The 12,917-nt window shown below is 40.9% G+C and overlaps 1 protein-coding gene across 7 annotated transcripts in view; it reads left to right on the top strand.

The window, feature by feature from the left end:
* The window catches only part of usp54b (ubiquitin specific peptidase 54b), a 362,268-nt gene that overhangs the window by 253,071 nt on the left and 96,280 nt on the right, over nt 1-12,917 (top strand). For all 7 annotated transcript variants that reach the window (XM_060940231.1, XM_060940227.1, XM_060940226.1 and 4 more), the window contains one exon: nt 4,637-4,750. In XM_060940231.1, coding sequence (XP_060796214.1) covers nt 4,637-4,750 — 114 coding nt within the window. The remainder of the gene's footprint in view (nt 1-4,636; nt 4,751-12,917) is intronic.

Here is a 12,917-nt window from a genome sequence, read left to right as displayed (position 1 = left end):
CTCAATAAATAAATGACCAAGTATATTATTTTTGTCTCATTTGTTTATCTGGGTTCTCTTTACCTACTTTTAGGATTTGTGTGAAAATCTGATGATGTTTTAGGTCATATTTATGCAGAAATGTAGAAAATTCTAAAGGGTTCACAAACTTTCAAGCACCACTGTAAGTTAGTCCACTGCTGTAGTTTCATTACACAGTGTATGAGGAGCAGTGTTCCCACTGGGTTCTGAAAAATATTCTCCACTTAATTCCTTGAAAAATCAAGTCAAAGAAGTATTCTTCACGTCTCCTTATGTTTTCTTCACTTAGTCTGTATTTTTTATTCGTTCGCAACATATCAAACTGGACTTAATACAGGTTTATACCAACCAAACTGGCACAATTCAAATATTTGTACAGATACAGCGTGGCCTCTCCATTACATATAAAATGTCAGCTCCACTCCAGCCTCTAATAAGAAAGATTTGATTTTGGGCAGCCTGTGCACCATCAAGCTAAAATAAACCTCTTTGGTTTGAGCTTACTTAAAGCTAGACGGCCTTTTGATTTAATAAAATCAGTGAAATTTAGTTCCCTCTGAAATTTGGTCATTGTGATATATGTTTATTTCTGCAATATCTCACAAAATATCAGGCCATTCTGTGGCTGGGAAGTTATTTAATTTGAGGGGATTCCTGAGAAAATAATGTGCATGAAATCGCTCGCTTCGTGCAGTCAAGCAGACAGAGGAAGTCCGTGTGCGCATGCGCAGGTTTACCATCATTGTCTTCTTTCTGGGTTTTACAGCAGCTGGCATCCACAGTGTTGCATTACTGCCATCTACAGGTTTACCTTTGAGCGTGCACTGACAGTTACATCATTCTATCGGTAAACGAACAGCTGATCACACCGAGGTGCTCGCTGAGCGCCGATATTTATTAGTTTGGTCCTGCATTTTCTTTCCTTCGTATATAACATAACGTCTTTTCTTCTCGCTTTCCGTTACTGTAGTCGGTCTTTCACGTTTCATTCGCACACTCACGTCCTCCATTCTTCTTTCCTGTTTCAAATTTGTATCCCACAATGCCTTGCGCAAACGGGGAAAGCCCACCACGTCATGCATGACGTAGTATCTTGAATTGGGTCATGGTGAAGCAGGAAAAAATAGCGGAGAATTTAGGGCCACATGGCCGTAAATTTATTAATTGTTCTATTTTAAAAAATAATTATTTAAGGTTTTAAGGTTTTATTGGGGTCTTATTGACCAAGAAGTCTGGATTTGACCAAATTGGGGTGTGTTTGCAAGGTGTCATCTTCCATCAGGCTGTCAGGGTCATTGAGATGACCGGTTTTTATAACAGGCGTGTTTATTAATGGTTTTGCTCAAAAAAGGGAGGTCTTTGGTATCAAGTCTAGATCAGTTTCTACTCTACATACAAATCAAAAATGCACCAAAAACAAAAATCAATATTGTTTTTAATAATCTCTAACAACCTCCTTTACTCAAAAAATTGATTAGAATATCTGACTCTTAAAAAAAAAAAATCATCTTTAGTGCTTGAAGAAGCCCACCCAAAAAACTTCATCAGCTTATCTGCGCCATTGTTCGGTTCACGCAGAGATTATTACACCACCACACCAGGCCGATTAAGACGCATCGCGATTGGTCAAAAGCTTGGTCATTATGTGTAGTCGATTTTTATTGGTCAGAAACACGTGCTCATTGTTTACCCTCTGCCTTCCTGCCGTCTCTTCACTGCGGTTGGATTTCGGCAAACAGAAGGATTTGTGGGGGGATTTCTACAAAAGATGACTTATGATAATGATGACAAATACATTCGCCACTGTGACAACTGCGAGTAATTTTCTTTTCGTCACTGATGGATTATGTTCGTCAATGATGAGCGTGACGAGCGCCAGCGGGAACCCTGATGAGGAGTCTAATAACAAGCTTTCTCAGTCTTCACACCTTCACCCACTTCTCTAATCTTTTTCAAACCTGATTATTCGACCTGTACCTGATTAAGGCGTGAGAGTTCTGTTTAGCTAACATTTATGGCCTTAAAGGACACACTGCTAAAACGTCAATCCTGATAATTGCCTTGAAGCAAATAAGAGATTGAGATGCGCAACTGGGAATCACTTACAGACTTAGCAGTTGAAGCTCACTTCCTGAAGGAACCTGTGATCAGCTTGAGATTAAATAGCCATTTATGTTTTATCCACATTCACTGGATATGAGCGATCGCGCGCTCTGTTTGGCTGCTCTACTACTAGGATATCAGCTCATATATCATGAGTAGAGAAAAACAAAATGGCAGAGTGTGTTGCTGAACCAACCGAGGATGAAATAAAAACTCTACTCGGAAAACAAAAATGCAACAAAATATGGAATAAAAGTATTTGATGGTCAGAACGTATCTTTTTTTCAAGAATTATTATTATTATTTTATAGCATTTTTCACAAATTGCTCCTGTCATTTCACCGGTTTGTTTTCGTTCTAAGCAGAAACGATTTTGTCGGACGTTTTGTATAAAGTTTTTATTTATCGAATTTGCAAAAAAATATAAATAAAAATGCTCTCTTTCTCGAAATCCAGTGAATGTGGATAGAATAAAACAGTTATTCCTCTCAATCTTGTCGTACATGGCTTATAGCTATGGAATCAATTTTGTGCCAAAATGTTCATACAATACTTTTGAAATATCAAACAAAAACGACAAATCAAGATACAAAAAAAGAAAAAAAAAGTCAATTTTTTTTTTAGACTGGCAAACATGTAATCGTGCAAAATATCAGTCTATTACTCTTCAGAAACCTTTTATTTTTGTTCCGCGTCTTTCTCAGTTTTGTTTGACGTAATTTATTTTGGTTGCGATTCCAGCTTTCTCGTTTGCGCTCCCTGACTTTTTGCTTGCAGTTTTGGCACAAACTTGCCGTGTGGGTGGGCTGTCCAGGAATGCATTCCCATTGGCTAACTTGTGTATGACTGACAGCTACGCTCAGCCATTCCCTACTCGGATTTTGGCGGACTGTTTGACGAGTGGCCGATCCATTGACGGTAAGCAAGGATCGAGTGGACTTCAGTGGCGACTATGATATTGAATTAATTCAACAAAGTGTAAATTCAATATCATTGTCGCCACTGAAGTCCACTCGATCCTTGTTTACCGTCAGTGGATCGGTCACTCGTCAAACAGTCCGCCAAAATCCGAGTAGGGAATGGCTGAGCGTAGCTGTCAGTCAAACACAAGTTAGCCAATGGGAATGCATTCCTGGACAGCCCACCCACACGGCAAGTTTGTGCCAAAACTGCAAGCAAAAAGTCAGGGAGCGCAAACGAGAAAGCTGGAATCGCAACCAAAATAAATTACGTCAAACAAAACTGAGAAAGACGCGGAACAAAAATAAAAGGTTTCTGAAGAGTAATAGACTGATATTTTGCACGATTACACGAATAATTTGTTTGCCAGTCTAAAAAAATTGACTTTTTTTTCTTTTTTTGTATCTTGATTTGTCGTTTTTGTTTGATATTTCAAAAGTATTGTATGAACATTTTGGCACAAAATTGATTCCATATATAGCCAACTTGGCACTACGCGTCTCATCGGCTATCAGCTCATGTACGACTTGATTTCGTGGAATAACTGTTAAATAGGCAACTGATTTTTTTTTTTAACGTCAGGACTTTGTGCACGCCACATTTGATAACTTTTTTTTTTTCCTCTGGCTCACAAAAGACGACGTCATCAGAGTGTTATTTCGTTCAATTAGCAGCTCTCTGGGAGTTCTGCAGTGTGGTGCTGTTTCAGGCTTGGACTCAGTATTTTTAACTGAAGAGCTGTTAAATCTAGTTGCCTCTGTGAATTTGGACTTGATTTGAGTAGCTCATTTATGACTCACATTTGAGAGACGGGCACTAGGCCAGGCGGGTACTCGTCATGCCCTCCTATACCATGCTCGTATGGCACTGCCTCCCAGTGTGAAGACATTAACAGCGCTGTTCATTTCCTCTCATCTGGTCACGTGCTCCACGCATCTGCACCACTCCGGATGACAGAAGCCCATTATTGTGTAAGCAGGAAATAACAAGCACTTTACATACTGATAGCATTATTCTAAAAAGTTGCGTAGATGTAATCCATGAACTGTTTGTTGAAGACGGTGATGTATAGTCTTCCACAGTTTCTAACTGAAGCTTTCTCTCTCTGTCTCTTCCTTCATTCCTTTTTTTTCTTCCTCCATTTCCTCAACTTGCACTTCATCTCCGTCTTCCCCATTGTGTATCCCTGCGTCAGGAGCTAGCAGCATGATCGATTGATTTAAAATTTCTTCAGCTGGGGAATCAAAACGCGTCTTATGAAATATAGATGTGTTCTTTTCTCTTGATCAGATTAACATGAAGTGGGTGCTGACAGTGAAAAATGAATAAACCGGCTCAGCTTCCTCGACATGCACACGTACACAACTCGCTTTTATACAGCACACAGCAGCAAAGCGTTGGTGCAAAGTATCCTAGACATCCCAGACAGTTCAGGCCAACAGAAAGCGCACACGCACACACACACACACACACACACACACACACACACACACACACACACCACTTCACGCTGAGAGAGGTGAAAAATGTCTTTTTTTTTCCCCCTGGATAGGAGAACCTGCTCATGCGTATCCACTTCCATATTTCCGATGAGACGAAAGAGGACATCTGCACAGCCAAACACTGCATCCCACACCAGAAGTTCGCTATGACGCTATTTGAACAGGTCAGTTATATTAATATGTAGTGTCTTTCACCAACAACCTTTTATGATATTTGTACCATCAACTCCAGAACTATTGGCACCTTTCATGAAAACGGGCGAAACTTTGTGATATTTTGGGCTTTATAAATCTGTGAAAGAATAACGAATAAACATCTATCCATCCATCCATCCATCCATCATCTGTAGCCACTTATCCTGTATAGAGTCACAGGCAAGCTGGAGCCTATCCCAGCTGACTATGAGCGAGAGGCGGGGGACACCCTGGACAAGTCATCAGGTCATCGCAGGGCTGACAAACAACCATTCACACTCGCATTCACACCTACGGTCAATTTAGAGCCACCAATTAGCCTAACCTGCATGTCAGGGTTTCTGCAGGCTTGAACAAGTTCAATTTAAGACTTTTTAAGACCTTTTTAAGACCATAACAGGTTACATTTAAGCCTTATGCCGCACAAAAAAATAAAGAACATTGTGAGAGTCTGAATTACTTTCAAAATAACATTTAGGGCGGCATGGTGGTGTAGTGGTTAGCACTGTCGCCTCACAGCAAGAAGGTCCGGGTTCGAGCCCCGGGGCCGGCGAGGGCCTTTCTGTGCGGAGTTTGCATGTTCTCCCTGTGTCCGCGTGGGTTTCCTCCGGGTGCTCCGGTTTCCCCCACAGTCCAAAGACATGCAGGTTAGGTTAACTGGTGACTCTAAATTGACCGTAGGTGTGAATGTGAGTGTGAATGGTTGTCTGTGTCTATGTGTCAGCCCTGTGATGACCTGGCGACTTGTCCAGGGTGTACCCCGCCTTTCGCCCGTAGTCGGCTGGGATAGGCTCCAGCTTGCCTGCGACCCTGTAGAACAGGATAAAGAGGCGAGAGATAATGAGATGAGATGACATAACAACATTTATTATCATTCACCAATAAACTCATTACATCCCTAGGGTGCGCGCTTGCATTAATGAGGAACTAAGTTGCAGTGGAGCCAAAGACATCCCGCAAATCACTTGAGGATGAGGCATTCGATTATGTACGGTTTGTGTGTTGTAACGTTACAGTTCGCACGGAGTTAGCTGATACACCGTCTCGAGATGTGCTTGGACCTGACAACGGTGAACAAAATTGAGTGATGGCATGCGATTGTTGCAGACTTTTATGGGCAGCCTGGTGCTTCTCGCTTTCGCGTGCGATTCCAGTGCCTTTACACCCAGGGTGCCGAGTTTGAGTGTTCTTTTGCACAATGTGCAGTACGCCTCAAACAGATTGTTTGGTACACGTTTTAACCAGTCTACGGAATCATTGCGTTCAAGCCAGCAGTCGTTAAACTTGCATTTGCCCATTTTGCTACAAACCGTGACGATCTCCCTCGCTTCTTTTAGGCTCTACTGTCTAAATGCGCGCGTACCATGCCCTGTGCATCACCATGCCAACCGGGCTAGACGCCGGATTCCACTGTGTCTCATTTGTAGTTTGCAGTGTAGCCTACTGATACTAAGTAGGCCTAGCCTATATGACTAATTATGAATATCACCAACGCATTTAACAAAAAAAAAAGCGAATGGGGTAAATGGACGTAAGGATTTAAGACTTCACAAAATTACATTTAAGACCTACAATGCAAAATATGCTCATATTTTAGACTTTTTAAGGCCTTAAATTAGGATTATCAAATTTTAGACTTTTTGAGACTCCGCAGAAACCCTGCATGTCTTTGGGGGAAACCGGAGCAAACCCACGCAGACACGGGGAGAACATGCAAACTCCACACAGAAAGGCCCTCATCGGCTACTGGGCTTGAACCCAGAACCTTCTTGCTGTGAGGTGACAGTGCTAACCACTACACCACCTCTGGCTAATGAACATGATCATTCAAATAATTTTTTAAAGATTTTTTTTGGGCTTTTTTCACCTTTATTGGATCGGACAGTGTAGAGACAGGACAGGAAATGAGTGGGAGAGAGAGACGGGGAGGGATCAGGAAATGACCTCAGGTCGGAGTCGAACCCGGGTCCCCGGATTTATGGTATGGCGCCTTAGCCACCTGAGCCACGATGCCCCCCCATTCAAATTATTTTTGACGCTGTTTTGATTGGCTGAGCGAATTGCAAATAACTGCCTAGAAATAACGGCCTGCTCATGTGCATTATAATGGAAAGCCATTTTGCTGCAAATAACGGTTACGTCGCACTTTTGTCAACATGGCTCGAGTCCCTAAATCGACAGACAATGAGTTGGCTTTTTTAATTGAAAGTTAAAACAGTGAAAACACGTCATGCAAACTTTATAATCAGTATTTTGAAAAGTAATAATAATAATTTGAATAATAAAACAATAACTGAACTCACTTGGTTTTCACAAAATACTGTGATTTGTTAGTGTCTCGCAAGCAGTTATTTGCCTCTGCCTTCGGCATCGCCTCTAACAAATCATGATATTTTGTTCAGTCTCGTCCAATAATTGCTTATTATTTTCCCAAAGCATCAGAAATATTCTTAAGTACTGGAGTTTCTTTCTTTCTTTCTCTTTTTTTTTTCAGAAACGCTGGTTCAAAACTTTTCTATAACGTTGACAGCAAAATACAGGACAGTGGACGGACATTGCATTCATTAGTTTTTCATAAAAAAAAACATGCAATGAGGTATTCAAAACTTATTTTAGCTTTAAAACAATACATATTAAGTATATATGTACTCATATATCTATAGTATACTCTTATATTTCTCCTTTTTGTAATTTCGGATTTATTTAAAGGCTGAAACTAATGAGCAACCCTGAAGGACCCAGATCACCCCAAATTAAGAATTTCTGTCTAGGCTGATCCTATATAGTACCAGTCAAAAGTTTGGACACACCTTCTAATTCAGTGGGTTTTCTTTATTTTTATTAATTAAAATACATGTCATGTCTTAAAGTAATGATGGATGTCGTTTCTCTTTACTTAGTTGAGCGGTCCTTGACATAATATGGATTACTACAGTTGTGGATGGAATAGGGCTATTTACTGTATTTTTATTATTTACTGTTTGATCTCAAACGCGGGCGGCACGGTGGTGTAGTGGTTAGCGCTGTCGCCTCACAGCAAGAAGGTCCTGGGTTTGAGCCCCGGGGTCGGCGAGGGCCTTTCTGTGTGGAGTTTGCATGTTCTCCCCGTGTCCGCGTGGGTTTCCTCCGGGTGCTCCGGTTTCCCCCACAGTCCAAAGACATGCAGGTTAGGTTAACTGGTGACTCTAAATTGACCGTAGGTGTGAATGTGAGTGTGAATGGTTGTCTGTGTCTATGTGTCAGCCCTGTGATGACCTGGCGACTTGTCCAGGGTGTACCCCGCCTTTCGCCCGTAGTCAGCTGGGATAGGCTCCAGCTTGCCTGCGACCCTGTAGAAGGATAAAGCGGCTAGAGATAATGAGATGAGATGAGATCTCAAACGCATTAAGGCGGCAAGAAATTGCACTAATTAACTTTTGACGAGGCACCTGTTAATTGAAAAGCTTTCTAGGTGATGACCTCATGAAGCTGGTTAAGATAATGCCAAGAGTGTACAAAGTGTCATCAAGGTAAACGCTGGCTACGTTGAAGAATCTAAAATATGAAAAACCATTGTTTTTTTTAAATATCACTTTTTTTGTTTACCACATAATTCCATATATGTTCCAGATGTTATTTCATAGTTTTGATGTCTTCAGTATTGTTCTACAATGTAGAAAATAGTCACAATAGGGCAATTCCATGTAAATGTCAACCTCACCATGCAAGAATAAAGCAACATGTAATACATCAAAACCACTCCCAGAGATATCACCTAGGCCTGTATTTTACAGATGTGAATAAGTTGAACCAATTTGTCACAAGAATTGTTCCCTTCGCCTTAATATGTCAGTCTTTCTTTCTTATAATGTAAACCCCAAGCTAAAATCAACTTTGATCATGTACAATTCTATATTATTGCCACAAGCCACAGAAATGTATGCTAAAATCCACAAAATAGCAAAACAATAGCCATCCTAAATATTATTTAAGAACTTTGATAGTTTTAGCTGATATTTAGAGAGTTTTTCAAAGGGTTATAGTGGTTAAATTGCTGATTTTCTAAACATATGCCATGTTTATTTCAGACGCGTCACATCCATAACGGAATTTCGTCACATCCATAACGCTGACTTTTCCTTCCGAAACTCTGCATGAAATACAAAATATTTTAAATAAAGATTTTTTTAATATTCACCTTGGACCCCTCTATCAAATGGATATCTCCATTTCGACATTAGGTTTACAATTTCACAGAGTTTGATAAAAATGTACAGTCACCCAAGAAAAGTGATACTTTTTCTGTCACATCCATAACGCATCTTTTATTGGCATTTTCTGGCATGCCCTAGATGTACTATGGGAATTGTTCTTGTTCTATCACTTCTCCAGTATGGTACAGCCTTAAAATATGCAACACCTGTTTAAATACTGGGAGACAATAAAACATACACTGGGTCATTTGTTGCCATTTTGAGTTCAAGTGTCACGTCCATAACGCTGGAATTGCTCAATACAGAAAAACCTATGAATGAGTAGGGGTGTACAAACTTTTGAGTGCTACTGTATTTATGATATTGTTTATGGAAACGGAATAAGGTTTCAGAGTACGCATCTTAACCAGGGAATAGCTTGGAGAAAAAATGTGTACAGTGGATCCCCCCCCGTATTCTGATTCATGAATATTTGTTTCTGCATTTTGTGATGGAGAAACAAATAGAAACACAAACGAGTCAGTGTTTTTCCCCGAAAATCATATTTAAAAATAAATAAATAATAATTTTGTCTTTCAGTATATGCCAAGAAGCCCTGCGATGACCTGGCAACTTGTCCAGGGTGTACCCCGCCTTTCGCCCGTAGTCAGCTGGGATCGGCTCCAGCTTGCCTGCGACCCTGTAGAACAGGATAAAGCGGCTAGAGATAATGAGATGAGATGAGTATATGCCAAGAGAAACAGAATTAAAATAAAAAGCTGTTTTCTTGTTTTCCAATTTTAATTTTGTAACAAATAATGAATGAAAACGCTGCTCACAAATCAACAATGAATACTAAACACTTGCAGTTACCTATACATACTAAAAACATACTGAAAAGTATTCATAATAATCCCCATATCTCCTAAATTGAAAGGTACTGTTTCAGTTATTGTTGCACCTGTCAAAAAAGGCCTAAGACTCCCGACCTCCTAAATCCCAGTTAAACTCCTGTGCTAAGGCTTTCTCTGGAAGCACTGAACCTCCTTAGATATAAGAGACACTTGTAAAGACCACAGGCAGCACTTCAGACAGGACATTTAAAATCCTCCATGTTCCCAGGCTTGCCTTTGTGGAATTTTCTATCCGGACCACGTGTTTTTAAATCCGGAGTCTGAGAGGACCGCTGCACGAGGTAGTTTTTGCGTCCCACAATTATCCCAATTATCCTTGTTAATATAAGATGTTCAAAAAGTGTCACACCATCAGAATATGTTCAGAACTGATTTAATGGCATAATATTCCCATGAGGTGGCACGGTGGTGTAGTGGTTAGCGCTGTCGCCTCACAGCAAGAAGGTCCGGGTTCGAGCCCCGTGGCCGGCGAGGGCCTTTCTGTGTGGAGTTTGCATGTTCTCCCCGTGTCCGCGTGGGTTTCCTCCGGGTGCTCCGGTTTCCCCCACAGTCCAAAGACATGCAGGTTAGGTTAACTGGCGACTCTAAATTGACCGTAGGTGTGAATGTGAGTGTGAATGGTTGTCTGTGTCTATGTGTCAGCCCTGTGATGACCTGGCGACTTGTCCAGGGTGTACCCCGCCTTTCGCCCGTAGTCAGCTGGGATAGGCTCCAGCTTGCCTGCGACCCTGTAGAACAGGATAAAGCGGCTACAGATAATGAGATGAGATGAGATGAGATATTCCCATGGTCATTTGACTGTACAACAGTGTTGTAACCTCGAGTCCGAGTCCAGTTTCGAGTCCTTAGTGTTCAAGTCCGAGACATTAAAGAAAATTTCACAAGACTCCAACCGGACCATTTGACGGTGGCTGTTGCTGCCTTTATGTGAAAGCGTCTCTGCTACTGTGTTGGACTAACGTTACTGCTTGACCGCCCCATTTTAGTTAATAGGCTACAGATAAAAAGCTCATTCATCGCTCAGCAAGCCCCGCCCACTATCAACAGGGAGAAAGAGTTAACGCTAGCTAGTTCATCGCTCAGCAAGCCCCGCTATCAACAGAGCAATGAAAACAGCATGTCACTTCCTTCTCTGGGTGGAGTCTTATCAAATGACGATAGAAGTTCGAGGTCATCCCCGTCGTCTCCTCGATATTTCTTCTGCATATAGAACACACAGCAGTGCATTTTTCCCCACTGCACGAGAAGTCTGTATAAGCAAAGCGGACAATCCTAGGGGCTTCTCTCAAGGCATTTTAGCGCCGTTGACGTTAGTTTGTTCCTCAACATAACGTATGGACAGGTGAATGTGCATTCTCTTGCACGAAATTAATATAAAAATTAATGTAGATATAAATGTAAATATCTTATGCCAAATTATTATGGCTTGTTACAGAAAAAATCAAGAAAAATTCCGAGTCCTCGTCTCCAATTTATGAGTCCGAATGCAGATAATGAATGCACGAGTCCGAGTCATCAGTGCTCAAGTGCAAGTCGAGGCACGAGCCCTTAAAGTGCATATCACGGGTAAATTCAGGAGCAAGATCAATGTAATTCTCATATTTTATATTAAACTTTGGTCAAATATCTGTAACATTCTGCATTCTCTGCAATTTTTTTACCTTGCGCAATACCAGAAAAATTCAGTTGAAATTAAGCCATTTGAGGCGAATTGGTCCGCCTCTGAAAAAACTTGACATTTGGATTTCTCGGGAAACATTAATTTTCGTGACGTCACGTGCGGGACGCCTCCTTCTGAATCCTACGTCAGTGCTGGTTTGTTTATGAGAAAACAACCTGGTGGTTTTCTGCAAATTTCTTCAACGTTATCGCGTAATTATTAAAATGGTTAACAGATGTATCGTAGGAGGGTGTAGCAACACCAATCTTGATGGGATTAGTACTCGTCATTTCCAAAAGACCGGACAATGAGAGAGAAATGGGAGCGCTTGGTCTACACAGGCTGTGCACTGAAACCGTGCAAAGCTCTCGCAGCCTGCTGGCGCTTCCGCAGGTGACGTCATGAATCTGGCTCCAGACTCCCTTGGGATTTTTCCAGACGCGTTTTGTTATTTTATTTTTTTCTGCTGTAGACAGATGGCCTTGTGCAAAATTACCCTTCTGGATGAGTGTGTAAAGGGACATACTTTCAGATAAAAAAGCACGAAATTGGTCCAGAGTATGCACTTTAAAATTAGGGCACAAGTCGGATTCAAGTCCGAGTCCTGGACTCAAGCCTGCTGTACAGTACCTTTCAGAAGTATTTGCCCCCCTTGAAGTTTTGAATTTTGTGCTACAACAACCTGGAACTGAAATGGACTTAGTTAGGATCATAGGTCATGAATGTACAGAAAATAAGGCATAATACTGAAGTGGGACTGTCAGTGTGAGACTCTTAACCCTTTGATGCAAAACATGGGTCAAAAGTGACCCGGCTGAGTTTTTATCTTCTATATCTTTGCAATAAATTAATTCCATCATTCAGTATTCAAGGTATTCCTGAATTAACTTGTTTTTGATCATCGTACAGCCTTATTTTATTTTTTCCTTTCTTACTTTTTGAATAAAAACCCTTTTTGTATCACTACCCTTCTAATGCACAACATGGGTCAAAAACGACCTGCATTCATGTTCCAGGTTATTTCATGTACGGCTGAGTGTTTCTATGATCTACTTTTGAAATAAATTCATTTTGTCATTTACTTTTCCAAATATGCAGTAAATATCTTGTTTTTGTTTAGCACAAATCATCATTTTTATTTTTCCTTTCTTAAGTTATGAACAAGCACAGCTTTTGTAATTCTACATCAAGTTTACACACATGGGTCAGAACCGACCCGCATGCATTTACTCCAGCGTTTGGTGGGAACTGTGAATTGTGCTTGTGTCAGACATTTCACAGCTCAGCACCGCGCCCTTTGCCCATCTAATACATGCAAGTAATGTTTTTCAATTGTTCTAACATTACCTTAGAAAAAAATTGATACCTTGAGAGTGAGGAGATTACTTGT

Source organism: Neoarius graeffei, chromosome 14 (genome assembly GCF_027579695.1).
Source record: "Neoarius graeffei isolate fNeoGra1 chromosome 14, fNeoGra1.pri, whole genome shotgun sequence".
In the NCBI taxonomy this organism is placed as follows: Eukaryota; Metazoa; Chordata; class Actinopteri; order Siluriformes; family Ariidae; genus Neoarius; species Neoarius graeffei.
This window is presented reverse-complemented; position numbering and strand designations above follow the sequence as displayed.